Source organism: Onychostoma macrolepis, chromosome 06, assembly GCF_012432095.1.
Source record: "Onychostoma macrolepis isolate SWU-2019 chromosome 06, ASM1243209v1, whole genome shotgun sequence".
In the NCBI taxonomy this organism is placed as follows: Eukaryota; Metazoa; Chordata; class Actinopteri; order Cypriniformes; family Cyprinidae; genus Onychostoma; species Onychostoma macrolepis.
In genome coordinates, this window is record NC_081160.1 from 16,362,972 (window position 1) to 16,386,995 (window position 24,024).

General features: G+C 35.0%; 2 protein-coding genes across 7 annotated transcripts; one reads left to right on the forward strand and one right to left on the reverse strand.

The window, feature by feature from the left end:
* Window positions 1-441: 441 nt before the first annotated feature.
* Window positions 442-8,417, reverse strand: stk25a (serine/threonine kinase 25a). Of its 6 annotated transcripts, none has more exons than XM_058777964.1 (11): window positions 6,098-6,355; window positions 5,739-5,969; window positions 4,554-4,610; window positions 4,295-4,403; window positions 4,063-4,220; window positions 3,686-3,871; window positions 2,910-3,055; window positions 2,711-2,819; window positions 1,340-1,411; window positions 1,110-1,246; window positions 442-1,025 (listed from the first exon to the last, which is right to left on the reverse strand). In XM_058777964.1, the coding sequence occupies exons 1-11, from the start codon at window positions 6,188-6,190 to the stop codon at window positions 995-997; spliced, it is 1,329 nt and encodes a 442-aa protein (XP_058633947.1). In that variant the 5' UTR covers window positions 6,191-6,355; the 3' UTR covers window positions 442-994. The 6 variants fall into 6 exon arrangements, with proteins under 6 accessions (XP_058633947.1, XP_058633946.1, XP_058633951.1 ...); XM_058777963.1 differs by having other exon boundaries at window positions 443-906; XM_058777968.1 differs by lacking the exon at window positions 6,098-6,355 and adding an exon at window positions 8,051-8,417 and having other exon boundaries at window positions 452-930.
* Window positions 8,418-12,723: 4,306 nt separating this feature from the next.
* boka (BCL2 family apoptosis regulator BOK a) lies at window positions 12,724-23,735 on the forward strand. Its single transcript, XM_058777830.1, has 5 exons — window positions 12,724-12,881; window positions 12,997-13,330; window positions 16,564-16,692; window positions 19,214-19,377; window positions 22,685-23,735. The coding sequence occupies exons 2-5, from the start codon at window positions 13,108-13,110 to the stop codon at window positions 22,808-22,810; spliced, it is 642 nt and encodes a 213-aa protein (XP_058633813.1). The 5' UTR covers window positions 12,724-12,881; window positions 12,997-13,107; the 3' UTR covers window positions 22,811-23,735.
* The last annotated feature ends 289 nt before the right edge of the window (window positions 23,736-24,024 follow it).

A 24,024-nucleotide genomic window follows, 5' to 3' on the forward strand; every position in this document is an offset into this window, starting at 1 on the left:
ATTTATTAAGTACTTAAATTACAACAACAAAATTGCTCAAATTTAATTTTCCATAAATGTATTTTTCGATAAAAGAAACTAAAAACAACAAAATGACAGAACAAAAATAAATACATTTTAAAACTGAAAATATAAAAATAAAATCTAATTCTGAATAATTCATAAATTATACTAAAATAACTCTGCTTTGTGTTTTATAATATAAACTAATATATATGTTTTAATTTAGGCTTTTATTCACATATAAGCATTGATGAACGTACACCCATGGAGCACGTCAAATATAGTAAACAAACTCATGTGCATTGATCAATATTTATACGTGAATAAAATTTATATTATAAAACAATTAAACAAGAAAAGGATTACTTTTACAATTCTTTATGAACATTTTGGAGCATCAGAGTTTTGGTTCCATGGATTTTTAATGAAGGTACAGAATTGTCTCAGATTTGTGTTTCGAAGCTGAATGAAAGTCTTATGGGTTTGGAATGACGTGAGGGTGAGTAAATGACAAAATTAAAATTTTTGGCTGAACTATCCCTTTAAGCCTTTTCCTACATTTCACCCTGTAATTTATGTCCTAAATGCAAATGTAAGAAATAACCACGTTTATTTACATTTCAATATACTTAATGTAATTTAATGGAATACACACAAACCTGGTTCGTCATTTCATATTTTACATTTCATTTAGACATTTCAAAATTCTATAAAGTAAACTGTAAAAACATCTCATAATACAAGCTGGAATGGAATGACTGGTGGTGTTCAGCTGAAGGAGCAGGTGGGCATAGAGGACCGGCTCATGAAGAGATCAGGTTAGTCTTTCCATCGGACGGAGCTGACCAGCAGTCAGTCAGACCTCATCGTTTTGAAGGCATGCTGTTTCCGTTAAGTGTAAACCTGCAGGGTCGAGACAAAGGAAGTCTCAGAGTTCACTCCTGCGGGAGATTCAGTACCGCATGCAAGTGCCACAGTGCAGCACAATATCTTATAGCATTGAATCAGCATGACCTGAAAAACTGGCATAATCAGAAAATATCAAAATACAATTAGATACTTTGTGTACAGACACATAGGCGAGACTGTATATTAAATGTGTTTACCTGCACACTCTCTCCATAACGTTATTGAGTAAACAGTCAGAAATTCCAGGGCTGGACTCCTCTGCGAGGCTGAATGCGTTTTCCAGCTCCTCCAGGGCGCACACACCGTTCCCGCTAACACGCCGCTTCTCCTTCAGCTGCATACAGAACATAATCCACGTGTTCTGACTTGATGTTAAAGCAGGAGGTCCAGGCTCACTTACATAAATGTACGTTTTTGAATTCTTTACCTCTCTGAAGATGGGTGTGATGACCGTTTTCAGAGACGGTGACTTTGGCTGCCTCTTCATAACATCTGATGTCTGTTATAAAAAAAGAAAATAAATAAATAAAAAGAATTTCAGCTGTATTTCCTTTTTCTTTTTTTAAAATTGCACCCCATATATAATGATAGTTAACGCACCTGTGCGTGTGTGTGTATACATTACATTTTTTATAGGGTTAAGGAGTTGTTTTTTGCAAGTTTGCATTTTGATGACATTTGAGATGTATTTGTTATACTACAGGTAAATTCCAAATGAACTGCCAAAGTCAAGTCAGAAAAGAAACTGATCATATTCAATACAAAATTAGCATTACTGGTCATCAGTGCTGCCTTTGATACTATTAACATTCTCTTGGGTAGGCTCAAAAATTATGATGGCATTAATGGAACTTAATTGCCATTTTTCAAATCACTGAATTATCGAATCATTGAACTTATCTGACAGTTATCAATTTGTAGCAGTAAACAAAGAGATGTCATATCAATCATAAGTTTGGTATGGAGTACCGCAAGGCTCAGTACTGGGGCTAAATATTTTAATCGACTATAGAGTGCAACAGGGTTCCAAAAGTAAAAATCCCATCAATTTTCTCCATAGGGGAACTGATTTATGAAACTAAATAAATAAATATTTAACATATATATGTATATCTGCATTGTTTTTAATTCAATTGTCATTTGTGATTCCTCATGGGATTTTAGAGTTCTTTCCCTCATTAAAGCTGTTCAGTACACAGTCTTGTACCTTTTGTCCAATTTTCTAATATAGTCTGTGCTTCAAATGAAAGTTTATAATGTTGTGATTTTTTTTTTTCTTGTAGCTGGCTGGTTTGGTTCATAGCTTGTAAGTCTCAAAGACTTTTTTTTAAATCACCACTGGAAAACACTTCTTGAACCGAGACGGCTGAAAAGTGGACAGGCACTGTTGCAATTTATAAGACCAGTATTCAGCTGGTCATGTGATCACAATATGGCTCCCCTATATACACGAGTGTACATGATTTTTTTTTTTAAACAAAATATTTAAAATGAAGTCTATTACACTTACTCTTTGCATAAAATGTTTACTTTGCATTTTTAAGGAGGCTCTGAAATATGTAATGCAGTATATAAATCAGTTTAAACATTGCCAGATCTGTCCCATTTCACATGTAGTATCAAAGACAGCTCTGATGCAACTTTAATTTAATTCATTTTTTCGCAACTAAGATTCCTGTGTAGACATATGCTGCCTCTGTGGCACTACAAAGCCTGTTTAACCACCCTTTATGCCTTCTATGTAGTACAGATTTTGTGCTGCTTTTGTGTTGGTTTGCTGACTTTAGAACATATTTACCTTATTGTCTAAATGATTGAAACCTCTCTGTAACTTGTTCATGGAAGTGGGCCGCACAGTGGGGAAAGTCCACATGGGACACTGGTCCCTGTCATCCCCCTCCCCATCCCTGAGTGAAAACACACAAGAGTAAACATGCTGTACGCAAACTTCACAGGTTTGCTAATCGTGCATCTAGGAATGTAAAGCACACACATACATGTCAGAGTCATCAGAGCTTGACTCGTCCCCGTGGCCCTCTGACTTCCAGCGGCGGTATCGATCAATGAGCTCTGCCAGGTATGAGGTTTTCTTGGTGTAGCGGGTGATGAACTTGTGTTTCAGAAGCTCTTTGGCTGTCGGTCTCTGTTGGATGCGAACAGCATATCATAAAAATTAAAAGCAGTTTGCCTCATGTTTTAAAGTTTATTTAGCCTGTTTATACTAAAAGCTAATAGCATCAATGGCAGAGTTTTAATAGAATTACAGGTATTACAGTTCTATCCTATACAAGTCAATAATTATTTTTATATGAGATTATTTTATATGGCATTAACCAATAAAAATGGCAGATAATAAAATTCTACACCATTTTGCCTGAATAAAATCCATTTTAAATTCAACAAGTGAATTAGATCACCAAGACATTATGCACAGTTAAAAAAAAAAACATTTTGAGATTGATAAACATTACATTTAATAGTGCTATTAAATTATATGTATTTTAAAAAATTAGCTTTAAGCATCAGATGATGGCATTAGATCTTAAAAATAAGATAAATTAACATGCACAAATATCTAATATCAATTACCGTTTCATTTTTTAAAAATCTATATTTAAGTCAATATTAAAATTAATTAATTTTGTATGTATATATATATATATATATATAGAAAAAAAAATTCTTATTTTTTTACTGATAACCAATAAGGTACCAATATATTGTACATCCCTAAATATATATATTTTTTAAATAAATAAATAAAGGTACTAACAAATCGTGGATCTTTATTGAGACAACCCTCAACAAAGTCCTTAAAGGCTTTGCTGTAGGACCCTTCCAGCGTGGGTGGGTTATTTTTAGGGATGAGGAACAAGACTCTCATGGGGTGAAGTTCTGAGTTGGGTGGCTCTCCTTTAGCCAGCTCGATGGCTGTGATACCCAATGACCAGATGTCAGCCTAAGACACGGAAGAAAAAAAGGGCAAAAAAAAAAAAAAGTGGGGGTCAGTACTTGTGCCATATGTCTGTCTCTGAATATTTAATTGAGCTTATTTTCATCATGCAACAGAAGCAGTCTTCACTAGTTAACAGATGTTCATGTGGAGAACTTGAACATGATACCTGTTAGCTAAATGACAAGTACTTGTACCTTGAAGTCATATGCAGACTGTTTGATGACCTCTGGTGCCATCCAAAATGGAGTTCCTACAAATGTGTTTCTCTTAATTTGTGTGTCTGTTAACTGGCCAGCCACTCCAAAGTCTGCCAGCTTGACTTCTCCATGTTCAGAGAGTAACACATTGGCCGCTGTAGGAAAAAGCAGGGTTATTAATGTAGGGACACTTCACAGAACTAAACAGAGGTGAGTTTTGCATACTAACCTTTGATATCTCTATGAATCTTCCTCTCTGAGTGGAGGTAGTCGAGTCCTTTCAGTATTTCTCTGAGAATGGTGGCGATATATGCTTCTTCCAAAGTTCCCGGCCTTAGCTGTGCACAAACACATTAGAGGATGTTAAATATAGTGACATTTCCTGTGTCCTTGACATTTTCCACCGGTTTTTTTTTCCCCATTGGTAATTTTCCGACGTTATTCCTCACTTTAAAGAACTCACAAATATAATGAAAAGACCAACTCACCAGATCCAGAGCCGATCCACCTCCCAAATATTCCATGATTATCCATAGCTTAGAGCCCTGAAAAGAAACCAAAATAAAATAAAGTTGTACAATAAATTCTGATGTTTTTAGTATTATTAGTATTACAACTGATGAATTTTTGTATTATTTATATACTTTTAAGGTACTTGTTTTCAGTTCTCATTAAAACATTTTTTTGTCATTTTTATGATCAAAATTTGATAACACTTTACTTAAAGCTTTTAGTGGTTTTAATACATTAATTATGCCTTGCGTTGTATGATCTCATGATTAAATGTAACCCCAGCTAGAATTCACTATAATACTTCTTATCTATTCATTTTTACACCTTTAGAAGGTATAATGCACTAAAACATGACAAACAAATCTAAATATTATTTATAAAAGGTATAATGCATTACAATATATATTGTGAATACCTCTATAATGCATTATACATAAAGGCTTTAAGTGTTAGTATTTATTTTTTCTATATAATTTTCATTTTTATTTCCATTTTAGTAGCTTTAGTACTTCAATGTAAACATATTCCATTCACAGTATTTCTACTTAGTTGGCAAGTTTTTCATTTTATATATATATATATATATATATATATATATATATATATATATATATATATACACATATACATACATACATATATATTATTATTATTTTTTATTTTATTTTTATTTTTTTGTTATTAGTTTTATTTAGTTATTTATTAGTTATAGTTTCAATGAACCAGCAGCTATGGTTTGAGACACACTGGTCACTGTCTACTTTTTCTGTATGGAAAAAAAAACAGCTGAAAGTCTGGAAAATTCCTAATTCTGTGTGTCATGGAAGAAAGTCAGTGACACTTTATATTAAATATAAAACAAATTTAAACCAACAATGAACATTGTTAATTCATGCTTATTCCTAAAACTTGAACTCTGTCAAATTGACAAATTGACTATTACAAAATGTATTCGTATATGTAGAAATTAACTTTTTTCCGTCTTAAAGTATTGCTTATTTTTAGTTAATGATACATAGTGCATAAACTAATCTAATGTCATTGTAAAGTGTTACAAGGAAGTCATGTGCTTTTTTTGAAAGGATGGCATTTGAGTAAACAATTCCTTTAAAAATACCATGTAATATAATTAGAAAAGAAAGAAAGAAATCTCCACAAACCGTTAGATAGGAGCCGTAGTATTTGGTGACATAAGGGCTGTCACACTGGCTGAGGACCGTGATCTCCTGCTGGATGTCTTCAATCTCATCCTCTGCTTCCTCCAAGTCAATAATCTTAATGGCCACCACCTCTTTTGTGCGGTTGTTTATGCCCTTGTATACCTCCCCAAAAGAGCCTTTACCAATTCGTTCCAATTTAGTGAAGTATTCCTCAGGATTCAAACGTGAATTCTAAAGAAAAACAAGAAAGATTGAAAAATTCTTACCAGATGAGATCCAACATTGTGTGTTTTCTTTACACACGTGATGAACTTTATATGTTGTCCTATTATTCAAGCAACAAATGTGGGAAGATCTACCCAATCATCACCCCAATGAAGGTCCGGAGAAGATGCAAATCTATAAAGAGAATTGTTCGAAATCCCATGTAGTTTTTTAAGCAATTTTTTCATTTTTCTGCTGTCTAACCACTAGGAAAACACTTGGAGCATCTGCTTCCTTGTTCAGTACAGCTTGAAGATGAATTGTACTGACAATCCATCTGGAAGTGGCACTGTTATCAAAACAACTACACGACTCAAAGTTCAGGTGATAAGACCTCCTCTTGGTATCAGCTCGACATCTGATTTCCGCATTCATCACACTTTTATTGCACCTTTCTAAAGCAACGAGCAAACAAAACACAAACCTTTACTATTCTTGGTAGTACCACCCATTGGAGGCTCCATAAAATGAGATCAACAGCTTATTTTTAACAATTCTCAGAAAGACGAGTTAATTATTCTGCCAGCTACACCTGTGTGATCGGTGGGTGTGCCACTCTTTCGTCAACCCTCATTAAAACATGATAAACTGCAATTATCATACTGACCTACAAAACATGCGCATGGCCAACATAACATAAACAGATGCCATCCATTATCATCTGGTTCGATTCAAAATAAGCACACGGTCTCATATTTAATATAACGGTTTTACACTGGGAAAAATTGTGTTTTCCTCTGTTACTGTAGTGTCAAAAAGTGTGATGTGAAGAAACTCAATACGATATAACAGTTGCGATCAGGGATGCATAATATAAATAAATCTTAACTGACCAATATTTCCATGGGCTTTAGATTTTTGCAACCCTGTTACCAACATTTTGAGATATTTTGCAAAGCTCTAGCAATAAATGTTTAAGACATGTCAAAATTAATGGCAGTGGGTAACAGGGTTGCAATTTTAGCCAAAATTATGACATTTCTTAGTAGGACTAGCTAGTTTGGTACAATATTTTGGTTTTCTAGTTAGTGATAATATTTGACAAATTAAAGGATACGTTTGATTTTTTTTTTTCTTTAAATAACTAGGGCAACAGGGCTGAAAGGCCAAGCTGGACACATGCAGTCCATACTTCAATTTGTGCAAATACTGAAAAAACATTATCTGTAGAGGGTCCAAATGATCTGATTTCATGGAGTATTGTGAGATAGCAGGGTTGTTGAAAATGTGGGGAACAACTAAATAATAGCTATTATAAGTAGCTACTATTATTAGTTAAATATTAGCTTTTAGTGATTAGTTAGTGATAAAAAAGACTACAGTAGTCTTAATTAGACAGGCCAAAGTTTCCATTGTAAGGGGTAGCCTACTGTCTGTCTCAAAATCAGAATTCTAGATTGGAGCTGTAATTTGAATATTTTTCATAAATAATAGTGGCCATCATATCAGTTTTCAACCTTGAAAAGAAAAAAAGAATGATGAGTTATGATATTGCCCAAAATTTCGGTGCACCCCGATTTGTGATCTATGCTAAACACTATTAAAAAATAGACTGTATTTTCTTAATTTACCTGGTATTTTTCTCCAATTGAGGAACATCATGTAAGCATTGCCTAGTTCACATTAGGTAAATGCCACACTTTACATAACAGCACAATGTATTTACATAAACTACACTGTAAAAAATGAATTAAAAACAAAGATTATTGGAGTATGTTTTACAAGAAAATACTGTAGCCTAATATTTCACGTTTAATGTGTTACTTTACCGTTTCTTTGTAATTGTTTGTACAATTTACAAGCGATTTCGGAGTAAAAATGATGTAAATCCCACACCTTTTTTTTTCAGTGTAACTACGTGTACTCATTATATTATAGCCTATTATTTAGTGGAATTTATAATTACAAAAGCTTACTATAGTACAAAGACACTGTAGCTAATGTTAAGTTCAATCATCATCCAAAAAGAACAATAAGTAACTGTTATGTCTCCGTATGAAAGCCATGCCTGGAGGGCTTCAGGAGTCATCTTCATCTCTCTGGATTACCTGGTTCCGAATGTTCTGAAGGTGTGCCATGTCCAGTTTAATCTACCTCCAGTTCGGGGGTTCTTCTCAGATTTTTCCTCTTTCTCTCCTTCTTGGGCAATCACCCACCAAAGGAACAGCTTGTTCCCAATCCACGCCTCTCTAAATCATTCCAGTGGATCGGGCTGACCAGCTCTATGGTTTACAAGGATTGTAATATGTAATCCTGTCCATACATCAGAGCAGACACTCAGTCTTTGGTATGGATGTTTACGGTTTATGCTCAGCACAGGAGACTCCCCTCGGTCTATGAAACCCTGCAACTCTGACTAAGAGCGAGGAATTGCGTTCAGCGCATGCTTCAAAACCCAAAGACTGCTGGGAACCGTAGTTTTTCACTCACCACGCTGGATATTGTAGTGTGTATATATAGAGATTCACAATTTAGCATAATTTGTAAATTTTCTACTTTAGTTTAATCATTTCCTGTTTATCATACAACAGATGGACACTCAAGTCGTTTTATTCAATAGGCTATGTCAAACATACCATGCTGGCATTGGTATCTTGAAGACCTTATATGAGCAAATCATAGCTGTTTTCTTTGCCCTAAATCTAGTACATATTCCTCTAAACCTACAAATTCTCCTAAACCTCACTCTCACAAAACTTTAATGAAAACATGATTTGATTTGATTTCTTTAATTAATTGGAGGAACACATGTGATTTCAGGTTTTTCTACAATGGCATTTGAGTTATTTTCAGCTTCCTGTTATTGTGTACATAAAGATTTTTTTGTGCAATATATGTGCAAAGTTCAGGTCACTTTCATTCTGAGGTTTGTCACAGTGGTTGTCCTTTTCTTAAAACCATTTCATGCAGCTAGTCTATTTTATTTTTTATTTTTTCTCTATAGAACATCTGTCATGACCTGTCAAGTGGGGAAAAGATGTAACCGTTATCATAAGGGACATAATGCATGAGACAAAGGAGTGCTTTTTCTGTTTTCAGTTCATTTTGTGTTCAGTCAGAATATGACCTGCTTTGATAGTCAGTTTGAACTTACCTGTTTCTATACCAAAATTTCGATCCCTCTGTCTGTATGAATTTTCTTAGTGGTCACAGTGTTTGTATATTCTGCCAAATTTCTTCTCTATTTAGGGATACTTAGCATTCCAGTATGTCCTGTTTAGTTTCAGTTTTGTCATCTTTAATATTTTTCTTTTTGTTTTATATTTTGTATTATAGCTTCATAACACATTTCACACTTGTTTTTCTTTTAATGTTGATACAAATAAACTGTTGCCTATTGATAAAATGCCTTTGTAGGCAAGACCAGTGGTTCCCAAACTTTTTTTCATGGGCCCCCCCTACATACACATATGGTAATCTGATCAGAATCCTATGACATTGACCTTGTCATGCAATTCCCAGGAGTTTCTTGATTGACAGGTGCCCTGCCCCTTTCTGTGGAATCACCCCCATGAAGTCATGTGATTTTTGCCACATGACATCCATGCTAAAATTATAGTAAAAGTCCTGTTGACTAAATTTGATTAGAACAGGAAATAAACACACTGGAGTTTAGGTGTCCCAGATTACCCGAATTCACCCTATATATATATATATATATACACACACACACACAATAATAATAATATAAATTTTTTTGTCTCTTAGAAATGCACATTTGATATTGAGTTGACAGTAGTAGTTTGAGTTAGGATGCAGATGTAAATGTATGTTCATTATCAAAATCAGTAACATTAAAAATTGCAACAACCTCCTTTTTTATACGATTTATTTTTCTGACTGTTTGAGTTTTATTAAAATTAACCATTGTTCTTGCATAGTAGCATACATTTACATCATGATAACCAGAGTTAAAACCACACATATAGCACCTCAATACTGTGGTAAAAATCCAACTAGGCTATATGGTTTCTAGGTAGCCTATTTATATGTAAAACAGTAGTCTAAATACATTTATTATAAATGCACAAACGCTAACCTATCACAAATAAAGTGCAATTACATTCCATTACTCCTTTAATACATTTAATACACGTCTACATTAATATAATACATTTGATATAAATACCACACATTTCTGCCACAATACCATGGTGCAGTTAATGTTACTACAGTAAATCCCTGGTAAACGATGGCGATTTGTAGAGTGAAAAGCCTTCTGACTGTATCGTTGCACACACGTCAGCGCTGTTTTATCTGGATTTAATATCAGTTGACTGATATCGACTGATACTAGTTTATACCAGTCACTGTTTAGTGCTCGCGTGATCTGCTCGAGTCTGCTCGCTCTGAGTCTGCGCTGCGCCGCTGTTTGAACCGAGCGGATATGGTCCGTGTGGCGCGGTTCAAATGAGTAGCGCTGTTTTGTTCCGTTTTTCACGCATACACATTACATTGAATGTTTATCGAACTTGTTTTATCGAAAATTATATCACTATAATTGTAGTTATCGTTTTTATCGCCCAGCCTTACCTCCCGCGCCCCCGCTGTGAACTCTGGCGCCCCCCAGGTTGGGAACCACTGGGCTAGACATCACATCCATAGACCTTTAAATCAGAGTTTAAATATACACAGTGCCCTTCATGATTTGTTTTGTAGCTTTAATAAAGTTTCTTGTTGAAGGTAGTTATCATTTTAAATGTTTTTTTTTTCTAACGTTTTTATTTGGTTCCTTGTGACTATAGGCTATATTTATTTATAATATATATATATATTTTTTTTTTCTGTCAGAAGTTGTAAAGGAGGCCAACATTCTGCTTTGATCCACTTTTTACTGCCAAACAGGAGGCATTTTCACCTCACAGCAAGATTACGTTGATTAAATCTTTTTTTTTTTTTTATGATTCTGAGTCTGTTTTCCTGTTAATTTATTTTCAGTTTATTTTCCATTTAAAAATGTCAAATATTTCCAGATCACAATCGGTTATGGATGTTCTTGTAAAAATAAGGAATTGATTTTGTTGTATAGCATAGCTTCCTCTTTTTCCCTGTAGGGAGCAGTATTGCACAAAAATATTGTCCAAAGCCAAGATAAGATTATTTACATTTATTTCAAGGTTCAAAATAATTGTTGATTTGTAAACTTACAAGATTTTATTTATATCTCTGATGACCAGTTATCCTATCTCTATTTTGATTATGAAAGCCAGATATGAAGAAGGAACGTAACCGGTGAGAAGTCATGTGATGAGCATGCAGAGGCATGTAGTGTTTCTGCAGAAAACATAAGCATTATTCCTTAGAGGTGTGGTGTGATACAATTTACTGAAGATTACTAGTCTTTACAGTGTCTCATTATTCACTGGAAATGGATGAAATGTAAACTATAGCAGCAGTAGCCCAACATTGGCCTCCATCTGTCTGTATTCAGTTGTGTTTTAACAAGATAAACTGTCACAAGCCTTAGAATCAGATAGAACATTTTAGTTTTTAAATTGGGATACAGAGGAAGCCTCAAATGTGGTCAGAAAAAAGGAACTGTATCATTGTGTGCCACTGAGATACACTTTCAACTCATGTTGCTGTGTTGAACAGAACTGCCTGGTTGATCTTGTTCTACTTTTTGTTAATTTCTGACTGTTTTAAGGAAGTTCACTGTATTGTGCTTGAATAAGCCTTTTTATTATACTCCATCGTTGAATCAGTTATTCAGCATTGGAAACTTGATATGTTTTGCATATTCCTGCTTATGTCAAAACAATTCTTGGTTTAATATGTTTCTTTGGGAAAGCCGTTGTTTCGGCTGGGTGTGTGGCTTTAATGAATTCTAACTGACACACTTAGAGCAAAAACATTCAAGACTTGCAAAACAACTCTATCAAAGATGGTGGGTGGGACTGGAGTAACATGACCCTTTTTTGTTCAGCAACTACTGTATGCGCATTAAATAACTTTTACAAACATTTTATACACAAAACTGTCCTTGTTAAAAAAATATGCAAAAGCATCTACTGTATTCAAATTATACTTTGGTTGGCAACGTTTTGCAATTTCCATAATTAAAATGACAATGAGGTTGACCTACAATAGATAGATTGTTGTTGAATAACATACTGATTTGTGATTATTCAAATAAAAATTAATGTGTTCACCAGTAGCCTAGTTGATGCAATGTTGAAACACTTCTTAAACCTGCTTTGTAAATCCAGTGGTCAAATGCTGTGTAGCCACCTGACTAGTGACTGGCCTTTTTGTGAATGTCCACAAAACTGGAAGACTTTCTGAGTGTAGGCCATAAGCAGTAGGCTATTATAGAATGGAACATTTAAAAGATAAAAAATAGGGAATTAGGGATCATCAATAAATTATAAATTATTGCTATTTATTAAGATGTAATCATGTACTCAATAAAAAAAGTAACTGTAGCCTGATTACAAGTATTTTAAAATGTAATTTAATCTAATTAAAAGTAGCCTACTTATTTTTTTTAGAATCTGATGACATAATCCAGATTACATGTAATCAGTTATCCAGCTCTATAGATAGATAGATAGATAGATAGATAGATAGATAGATGTTTGTTTTCTATGTTTGTTCTTTGATTCATCAAATCTTCTAAACACCAGCTCTCCTAGAAGGGAAGACTATCAAAGCCATAACAGAGCTGTTAATCTCCGCCTTAACGGAGAGCTTTTCCATAGAAGGAGACTTCATGTGTGCAGCCCATCCAAACAGACTTTGACAGCACTGCCTCCTGACAGCAGTTTCATCTCGCAGACTGCGCCTCACAAATCTGCACAGAGAACAATTCGCTGTCGTTAAAAATGTCGATAATCAAGACTTTCTGAGGATTTAAATGATTTTCGAGAAACAGCAAAGGTATTTGATCATTGATTCTCTGCTCTTTTATCAGGTTTACGTTCATTCCTACAGAAGGTGAGAGCGAGTCTTTGCTGTATACTAGTAAAGCACGCGAGTTTTCTTCTTTATGCAGATCGTTTAGGGCGCCATCAGACTTTGGAAACAGAAGAGGGTGGAGAAGAAACACTTCCATACACGGCGATAAAGGTGGAGGTTGTCAGCTGATTGTAATTGATCTGCACTCATGAAGGGCATGGAGATGTTGCGCCGCTCCTCAGTGTTTGCGGCTGAAGTCATGGAGGTGTTTGATCGCTCTCCCACGGATAAGGAGCTCGTGTCTCAGTCTAAAGTCTTGTGTAGGGATTACATTCACTCCAGACTCCATCGGGCTGGAATCGGATGGTCTAAACCAGAGCATGGACCCGGAGGAACACTGGCTGAGGTGTCTTCAGTTCTTCTGTGGTTGGGTAAGACATCTGACGTTTCACATGTGTACATTTAGCCTATGATTAATGATTATGGGGATTGCCGTGTCTATCTATCTATCTATCTTGACAGGAATATCTCTCTCTCTCTCTCTCTCTCTCTCTCTATATATATATTTATATGATACAGTCATGACCAAAAATATCAGCACCCTTGGTAAATATGATCAAAGAAGGCTGTGAAAATTAATCTGCATTGTTAATCCTTTTGATATTTATTTTAAAAATCACTAAAATCTATCCTTTCATTGGAGAATAAGAATTTAAAATGGGGGGAAATATCATTATGAAATAAATGTTTTTCTCTAATACACATTGGCCACAATTAACGGCACCCTTTTATTCAATACTTTTTGAAACCTCCATTTGCCAGTTTAACAGCTCTAAATGTTCTCCTATAATGCCTGATGAGGTTAGAGAACACCTGACAAGAGATCAGAGACCATTCCTTCATCCAGAATCACTCCAGACCCTTTAGATTCCCAGCTCCATGTTGGTGCTTCTTCTCTTCAGTTCACCACTCATTTTCTACAGGGTTCAGGTCAGAGGACTGGAATGGCCAGCAGAAGCTTGGTTTTGTGCTCAGTGACCCATTTTTGTGTTGTTTTTGAGGTTTGTGTTTGGATTATTGTACGGTTGGAAGATCCAAACATGGCCCATTATAAGATTTCTAACAGAGTCAGTCACTTATTGATTTTTTATCTGTTGGTATTTGATAGAATCCATGATGCCATGTGTCTAAACAAGATGTCCAGGACCTCCAGCAGAAATATAGGCCACAACATCAAAAATACAGCAGTATATTTCATTGTACACATGGGGTACTTTTTATCCCTGTGTTCACCAAACCCATCTTGAGTGTTTGCTGCTAAAAAGCTCATTTTTTAGTTTCATCTGACCATAGAAGCCAGTCCCATTTGAAGTTCCAGTCGTGTCTGATAACTGAATATGCTGGAGTTTGTTTTTGGATGAGCGAGAAGAATGTTTCTTGAAACCCTCCCAAACCCTCCCAAACAGCATTTTTTTAAAGGTTTTCTGTCCCCGAGACTCAACTATTTACTGCAATTCTCCAGCTGTACTCCTTGGAGAGTCTTTAGCCATGCAAACTCTCCTTCTCACCGTGCATTAGGACGATATAGACACATGTCCTCTTCCAGGCAATTTCGTAACATTTTATGTTGATTGGAAATTCTTAATTATTGCCCTGATGGTGGAAATGGGAATTTTCACTGCTCTAGCTCTTTTCTTAAAGCCACTTCACTAATTTGTGAAGCTCAATTATCTTTTGCTGCACATCAGAAAAATATTCTTTGGTTTTTCTCATTGTGATGGATGATTAAGGGAATTTGGGCTTTGTTGTCCCTCCTATTTATATTTCTGTGAAACAGGAAGCCATGGCTGGATAATTTCATGTTCATAATCACCCTGGAGTGCTCAAAATTGTGAATATGAATGGGAATATACTTCAGAGATATCTTACTCATAAGAATTTCTAGGGGTGCCAATAATTGTGTCCAACGTGTATTTGAGAAAAACATTTATTTCATAATGATATTTCCCCCTATTTTAAATTCTTATTATCCAATGAAAGGCTAGATTTTTGTGAATATTTTTAAATAAAAGATCAAAAGGATTAACAATGCAGATTAATTTTCACAGCCTTTTGATCATATGTACCAAGGGTGCCGATATTTTTGATACACATATACACACATACACACACACACACCCACAGGGAGAGATAGATAGATAGATAGATACACACACACACACACACACACACAGAGAGAGAGAAGAGCTAGATAGAGAATACAAGATCATACACTAAGGTACTGTACACTTATCTACAGTATCTGCTTGAATTGTGGGTTGATATATCGAGGTTATATTATAGATTTATTTTAAGACCAAGCTAAAACTGCACAGAACTTCCTGTCAATTTTCATTCTTTCTTGAGCTGTTCTCTGTGTCTAGTTCATACCAAAATAAATGAAAAAACGGGGCATTCGTGAATGTTCTGTGAACTTTCAGAAATGAAAATAAACACATGTTTCTCAGCTTCCTCAAAGCCAAACCATACGATTGCATAATATTTTACAACTCTTACAAGGTTCATCTGCGTCTCGCCCACTGTTAAGTACTTTGCCTTTTGTACCATGTTGAGCTATCTTCTACATTCCTTTCTTCTTTCCTTTCATGCCGTTGGACATTCCGAGCCCTTTCACGAGATTGGATGTAATGACTATCGATAACGTTTAATCTCACATCATCTGTTGATCAGACACACTACGAGTTGCCTAAACATATACCATACATACAGTCATCTGAGTGACTCTCATCTGTAAGAACCCGTTATCTCCTAAAAGGGAAAAGCACAAAAATTTTAATTTGAGACAACTGTGTAACAGGAGGGAGCTGCTTTTTATGGACAAAACATGCAGATCATTATCACAAGAATGATTGAGGGTTTCCCACCCACGTTTAACCAGGTTAACCCTGTATTGTCCTGAAAGCCCTGTACTTCTTGCATAGACACCTCACCCGCCTGAATCATTGACATAAAGACGAATGATTCAGGTCGGTGAGACATAGCTGAAAACATAGCTGAAGATTTATTTGAAGGAGTAGTTCATCCAAAAATGAAAATGTAGGGATATTCACTCACCCTCAGGCCATACAAGATATAGATGAGTTTGTTCCTGTTCATTGGAACAGATTTTACATCACTTGGTTTAAAGTTAAAATGCATTAATGATGGATTTGTTTCTTAAACTAGCAGCTTTTTGCCTCAAAAGATGTTAATTGATGGTCATGTGGATTAGTGTGATGTTTTTATCAGCTGTTTGAACACTCATTCTGACGGCACCCCTTCACTGCAGAGGATCCATTGGTGAGCAAGTCATGTAATTTTCTGCAAATCTTCATTTTGGGTGAACTATTCCTTTAACAAACAATTTCATCATCAGGGCATTGCAATATAACAGCAGCAGTATAATTGACTTCTCATATGAAAGAATGACGAAAAGATACAAACAATGCTATTAATAGCAGGTTTTAAGGTAGATTACAGTAATTTTGCAATGTCATTGTGTCAAGCTTCTCTGAATTAGTGGTTATATTCAGTACGACTCTAGACAGTCTTTCTTCCTGTGATGAGAAAACCAATCGTTTGATCCAAGGGAAAATAAAAACACATTTATCTCTCTGTCTCCTAGGTGATGAGCTGGAGTACCTGCGACCCAATGTGTACCGCAACGTAGCAAGACAGCTCAACATCACAATTGCATCTGAGAGTATAGTCTCTGATGCCTTTTTGGCTGTTGCTGCAGAAATCTTCTCTACAGGTTGGTCAGTGCTTTGTCTTAAAATACATTTAGTTCAGAACACTCAGATTGGTCTGTGCGTCTGGTTTCAGAGATGTTGTCCACAGTTCTTTAAAGGCATAGTACACCAAAAAATGAACATTCTGTCATGGTGTTCCATACTGTGAGAGCACAAAATAAGATATTTTGACAAATGTTGGTAACCATTGACTTCCAATGAATGGAGAAGAAACTGAAACATTTGCTAAAATATCTTCTTTTATGTACTATAGAATAAAGTTATACAGGTTTGGAATAACATGAGGGTGAGTAAATTATTTTTTGGCTGAACTATCCCTTTTAGTGGCTCATACACTTCTTTGAGAGAGGGTAAAGATTAATCCATTCTGACATTTATATATACACAGAGAAACGGTGCTGCACTTGACCAGAGAACTCTCAGCACCATAAAATATGGATTTTTCTTGAAAGTAAACAGTGTCTGGGCACCATGGAAGTTTTCATTCCCTTTGCTGCATACTGTACATCGCTTATATTTAGTACAAGCCCTTGGGATTCAGTTTAGTTCATAAAACCTTATTTGACCTCCCAGATTTAGAGTTTAGTAAATCGTGGTCTGTTTTTCAACCTGAGCAGCTCTTAAGATGTGCTGTAACATGTTCACCTCATGTGTTCAGGAAAACATTCTTTGTTTATTTTAAGTATTAAAGCATAATTGCTCATGTCAGTCAAAGCAGGACAACAAAGATTCCTCGCTGGACCCGGTGACACCCTTGTACCTCCTGTCTGTACACATACCTGTCCTGAAACAGTGCAGCTGAACTGGTCACTAGTGTTCACTTATTTTATTTTATTCATCTATGTTTTACCCTCTGAGAGAGCGTTTTTCATTTGACTCTGCACGTTTTCTTATGGCTGTGCAACTATATTTATACTGTTGTTGTTGTTTTTTTTTAGAAATTAAGATTTATTTTGATGTTTTCACACTATGCTTTATACATGTATACATATTTTAAAAGTATATATAAAATATATTGAAAAATATATGTATCTTCCCTTTTTCTTTTTTAATTAGTTATTTCAGTGATAATTTCTGTTCAGATTTACTGTGACTATTTCTAAGATCATGTTATGCATAGCATAACATTTCAGCAGATCTTTTATACTCGATTAAATCAAAACCATTAAAGCAATTTACAAAATTAGGCCTACATTTAGTTTCTCATCTAGAATGGAAAAATCCAATGAGAAAGTGCTAACTTTGAGGCGTGTGAGTAGATTTGTCTTTATGGATCTTTCTATTATTTAAATTTTTTTTTTTTTTTTTTTGTCAAAAGCTTTTTTTAAATGGGGCCGCAAGTTAGACTCTTCAACACTTGCAATATTTCTTAGTTCAATGTGTTTTCTATTTAACGTTAAATCTAATAGTCACTACAGAGATGCAAGATCCTAACTGCATGCAGGAAAATCCAGACTTTTCTTTTTTTTGGCAGAGACGGTGCTTCTGCATAGACAGATGGTTGTATTATTGCACAAAAGGAAGGTAATAGACCAGTATTTTAAGTGCCAATGTGCATCTACATTTATTTAATCCATGTCTTCATTGTATTTGAAACCGTTTGCTGTAAACTGTAAAAAATTCTCTCTGACTTGTGTAACTAGACGTTACATTCTTACAAGAGACAGAGAGAGGGAATGTTTCTTTTTATCTTGAACTTCAAACCAGCTTTTATCTCTCATATGCCTCAATATGGTTTCCTTTTGCTTTTGTGTTTCCTGTCTTTGCTAGTCTCAGATTAGGTTCCTGGGTTGATGTGTTTATGTCTGGCCATTTGATGTTTCCAGACAGGGGTTTGCAGCTTTATTACGTTTTGTTTCATTCCAGGCTGAAAAGTTTAAAAGTTAGTGTATCTAGGAGTCCTTTTATCACATTAGCTCTAATAAATCATAATGCGCACTTGTTTAACGAAACATGATAGTACAGAGAGCCTTTTCATTAAATTCAGACCCATGACCCTAATGCATTTACGATGGAGGGAAAGCAAAGCATTTATACCTTTTCAACTACCTTTGAAGTCATTACGCTGTTAAATGCACTGAACAATCCACATCGAATCACATATATTGAGATTGTTGTCCCAAACATGAATTTGTTCTGCTAAAAAAAATAAAAATGTTTCTTGTGTCTTTCTGGCTGACACACCAGCTGATGGCCTGTCTGGCAGTTATATAACAATAATAATGTTCTGTAAGAAATGGGGAGGGATTATCAGGAATTTTCATGACTCAGCTGGTTATGATTTTCATACACACTTCCACCAGTACACACACATACTGTACAGTATACACTGTCAGTGGAAATAAGTTATTTTATTATGCTTGATATGCATTAGCTGGAGCACTTTACCTGTGTCAAACAAAACAGGCAACACGAGAGATTTAACAGTACATGATCTTGCAATACAGCACTTTAAATGTGTTATGAATAAACGTCTGTGAAAAAGGACAGACATTCAGTAGTATCATATCTGTCTCTCTACAGGTATAACATGGGGGAAGATTGTGTCTCTGTATGCTGTGGCCGGAGCTCTAGCTGTGGACTGTGTTCGGCATGGGCATCCAGCGATGGTGCACACTATTGTCGACTGCATGGGCGAGTTTGTTCGCAAAAGCCTCGTGTCATGGTTAAAGAGGAGAGGAGGCTGGGTAAGCAATAAATCCATTAATTCAGTACAATTCATTTACAAAAAAGTATGCTTTTATCATGCTCCTGGCCCAAACATACATAATACTTGATTGTGATTGGTCAGTCATAGCAATTAGCAGTCGATTTCCTAATATTATTCACCATTGTCCATCGTATTATGTTTAGCAGACCTCTCATTCGTGTAACAAAAACTGTCGCTGCTTTCACGTTTCTCGTATTGTGCTGTGGACTTGGTCTATCTTACAAACACAAATGGTGCAATATTGCATCTCAGGTATTGAATGGATTGAAACTGACTTCAGTTGTAGTATTGCTGTAATATCGTTGCAGTGTTTTTTTGTTGTTTTTGTGAAATTAAAAAAAAAAAAATAGATGCAACACCTTATTTTTCACTGGTGGGAAACAAAATTGGAAATTATTATTTATTATACATCATATAAAATGATTTCTGAAGGATCGTTGGCTGTTGAAATTAAGAAATAAAAAAATTTTTTTTTTTTTTTGTCCATAAAATGAAAGCGAGTGGTCATCAGATCTGGTTGCCAGTACCTTCTTTTGTGTTCGGCAGAAGACAGATACAGGTTTGGAACAACATGAGGCTGACTAAATGATGACAGAATCTGCATTTTTGGGTGACGCTTTTTTTTTTTTTTTAAGTTTAACTGAAAGTACCATTGTGCTGTGTGTTTATAGATCTGAGCTAAAGCCCAGAAAGAAGACAGACTTCTGCCTTTCCGTCTTTGTCCAGTATTTAGACAGAACGTGCAGTGTTCATGCAGCTTATGGGTGGGAAACTGATCGATCTCTCAGAAAGACAGCACAGTTCAGCGATCCTGTTGAATGAGGAGCTGTGCTGGTATGTGTGGCTGTTTTGGCTGGGCATGTCTGCGGTGTCTGTGCTCATTAGACTGTCTCTGTTCAGGCAGATTCAACATGGCACTGTGCCAGAGTCATTACAAGCTGCCCGCATTTACAGTGGGCCCATATGCAACTCCTATGCCTAACAACTTTCCTCAAAGTTTTCTACACCTGCTTTTGTGACTTTGTAGATTATAACCTTTTGAGATCAATCAATCAATCAATCAATCAAAGTTTCGGGGGATATGAAAACATTTCTGGGGTAAATAAATTAATATATTATATTTAAAAGCCATATAATAATGGTTAGAAGTTACTGGAATAAGATTTTAATTTAATTTTGTTTTTTTTAAAGATGTCTGTTATTCTTACCAAGGGTGCAGTTATTTGACTAAAATTACAGTAATATTGTGAAATATTATTATTACAATTTAAATAACTGTTTTCTATTTTAATTTATTTTAAAATGTAATTTATTCCTGTGTTGGCAAAGCTTAATTTTTAGCAGCCATTACTCCAGTCTTCAGTGTCATGTGATGCTTCAGAAATCATTCTAATATGATGATTTGGTGCTAAATTATTAAAAATGGTCATTGGTACTCAATTATTAAGAATCAATATCAATATTGAAACCAGTTTTTGCCACTTTCTTTTTTTCTTTTTTTTTTTACTTAATTGCAATACCAATTTTGGTGTATCACAGTTTTCACAAAAATATTAAGTAGTAAAACAATTTTCAACATTGATAAGAAATGTTTCTTGAGCACCAAATCATTTCTTGAGCATCAATATTTCTGAAGGATCATGCGACACAAATACAGCTTTGCGATCACAGGAATAATTACATTTTAAAATGTATTACAATAGAAAGCAGTTGTTATAAACTCTTGTTAATGTAATATAGTATTGTTTTACTGTATTTTCTTAATTTTTCAACTTCTTTTAAAAACATTTTTATTTCAAAATTGTAAAAAAGTTCTTAATGCGAGTTGAAAAATTAGTAATATAAGAAATAATTATTGGGAGTGTCTCATAGTTAATTAGAACACCGTTATCTAGGTTTGATTATCTAGGTCAACAAGTTTGACGTTCTATCACTTATTTAGAAGTGAAAACACAAAGAACACTTTCAATACTAAAGGATCAATTTTCAAATCATTGGTGGAGACAGCATGAAAAAAGGCTGGGTTAATTGGGAAAGTGAAAGTCGTAATGGTTGCTTCAGGCGAAATCATTCTCAACATTTTTCAAGGTGTTCTCCTCTTGGGAGTGTCCTGATTTTGCAATTGCTGGTATAGTATAAAATGGGCACACCCACAGACTGAACTCAACCTGAAAACAAGGACTTTATCATCAGGAGCACTAAACGAAAGTCCGTATAGTAGCAGAGACTGGTAGATGGTATTTTCCATGTTGTTGATGCGAGTATGTGGGTAGTCGTGTCTACGTGCCATTCTGCGTGTTTTGCTCTGTGGGATTGCCCTGGGAGCTGAATGAAGGGCCTATTCTCACACACAGATACACAAAAACACCACTGAGTAAATTGTTTTTTTAATTACAATTCCTAATTAAGGGATGTCCCCATCTCTCTGTGCCTTCATTTTCGACAGGATTTAAAAATTATGTGATTCTATTGCACAATCAGCCAGAAAATCTATAAGATTTTTTTTTTTTTAATTGATCCTTTAACAAAGATGCAATAAATTATTAAACTTGACATTAAGACATGTAAAATGTCACAAAAATATATTTCAAATAAACCTTCTGAATTTTCTATTTATCAAAAATTCTGGAAAAAAATAGCTTAGTTTCCACAAAAATTATAAGCAGCACAACAGTTTTCAACATTGATGTTTCTTGAGCACCAAATCAGTTTCTTATAGTGATTTCTGAAAGATCATGTAACACTAACAACTGTAATAAAGGCTGCTGAAAATCAGCTTTTCCATCACAGAAATAAATACAATTTTAAATTGCATTTTAATTGAAAACAATTACTTTAAATTGTAATAATATTTCTGTATTTACTGTATTTTTGATCAAATAAATGCAGCCCTGGTGAGCATAATATTATATTATCTCTTTTGTGTGGTTAAAGTTTGCCAAATCCATCCAAATCCGAACAAACTGAACTTTAATCATCTGAATGTGTATTCAGCCAATTTGCAGCTTTTATAACATTTGGCCAACCTGGTAATGCTGCATGCTGAAATGTATCATGTTTAGACTACTCAGTGTTGGCTTTGGCCTAAAAGGTACATACTTCAGTGCAAACTGAAGTTCCTTTTTTCCTTTTGTTATTGCCAGATGAACTCATAAAAAAAAAGAAAAAAGTAAAGAAATTTAAACGCCAAGCTCCGTATCTGAATGTTGCATTTTAATAGTGTTTTTTCAGCACTATTGATTATGTTGATTTGATATTTAAATATTTTCTTTGTTCTCTTACAGGCGGACATCACAAAGTGTGTAGTCAATACAGATCCCAGTTTCCATTCTCATTGGCTGGTGGCAGCGGCCTGTGCCTGCGGTCACTACCTCAAGGCTGTGGTCTTCTACCTGCTGAGAGAAAAATAAAGAGCAGCACAAACAAGTGACGGACAGCTGGACTCTTCCAAACCTGGCAGAAGGGGTTTCTAGTCACTGCTTAAGCCTTTCACTGCTCTTGATGTGTTTACACTTGCACAAAGTTTGCACTTTTCCTTTAAAGGATATTCTTGCTCTCCAAGAAGAACCGTTATCTTTTAAGGCTTTATGTGTTTAACGTTTAACCTGGCCTCTTGCACTCTAGGCATTCCTTGCCGTTACCAATTTTATCGAACCTTATGTTGATATGCAAAATACCATGGCCGGCGGGACACAGCTCAGAGGAAGCTATCATGACCTTTGTGTTTGCGTGTGAAATACAGTGTTCATGTACTTGGACCAGTGTTGCCTAGAACTTATGTTGTGTAATCAGAAAGTTTCTGTGATTTTTTTTTTTTTTTTTTTTTTTTTTAAATTAAATTTTTCACTGTCTCAAGTGGTTTTGATGATCTCAAAATGCAGAAAAACGACCAGGAGTTCATGAGAAAACAGATCTGCGTGAAATGGAGATCAGTATCAGGATTATATTCCTGTATTTCCCAAGGAAAAACTCTAAACTATTTTGGATTTTGGTTGACTAAAAATGAAAAATAGATATAACATTTCAGTTCATGTCATTCTTCAAGTCGGAACCTGTCAATTGGTTTTTTTATAGTGTTGTCTCTCTCTTCTTTGTAATTTTTTTCTGTGTAGTATTTTCCCCAAATCTTAGATGTGGTGGTGTTGTTGCCACCTTGAACAACTAAGATATCATGGAGCCATCAGTATAACTTAAAACTTGGTGTTTTATAACTGTTTGTTTCATTATTTTGTTCTCTTGTACAGTTCAGTTTATTAAAAAAATAATTGTTGAAAACTACACATTGTTGTGTATGCTACACTGAATGTATGCGAAATAAAAAATATCCTCTTTTTATTTTCTTTTTTTAAAAATGTATTTACTCTGCTTTACTCCGGGTTGGAAAATCCATTAACATAATAATAAAGCCTTCATGCTGATAATTCTACAGGACATTAGTGTAATTGGTGGAAAGCGAGTGGGAGGATGCAGTTTAGATCAGATAGCACAGTTAGAGATATTGTTACTATGGTGATCACTCTTAACATGTGGTTCCACTTACCCTGAACCAGGCAAAGAAACTCGGATTTTGAGAACAACACAGAAATAAGTGGCATAGAGTATGCCTATAAACAAAGCATAGTAA

Excerpts from the sequence above, each read along its gene's own strand:
- stk25a (XM_058777963.1), bottom strand. The coding sequence starts at position 6,190 with ATGAAAAAATTGCTTAAAAAACTACATGGGATTTCGAACAATTCTCTT. Across the intron at positions 3,056-3,685 it reads TCAATAAAGATCCACGATTT|AGACCGACAGCCAAAGAGCT; the intron begins GTTAGTACCTTT and ends CGCATCCAACAG. Across the intron at positions 2,820-2,909 it reads AGCTCTGATGACTCTGACAT|GGATGGGGAGGGGGATGACA; the intron begins GTATGTGTGTGC and ends GTTTTCACTCAG.
- boka (XM_058777830.1), top strand. The coding sequence starts at position 13,108 with ATGAAGGGCATGGAGATGTTGCGCCGCTCCTCAGTGTTTGCGGCTGAA. Across the intron at positions 13,331-16,563 it reads TTCAGTTCTTCTGTGGTTGG|GTGATGAGCTGGAGTACCTG; the intron begins GTAAGACATCTG and ends TCTGTCTCCTAG. Across the intron at positions 19,378-22,684 it reads TAAAGAGGAGAGGAGGCTGG|GCGGACATCACAAAGTGTGT; the intron begins GTAAGCAATAAA and ends GTTCTCTTACAG.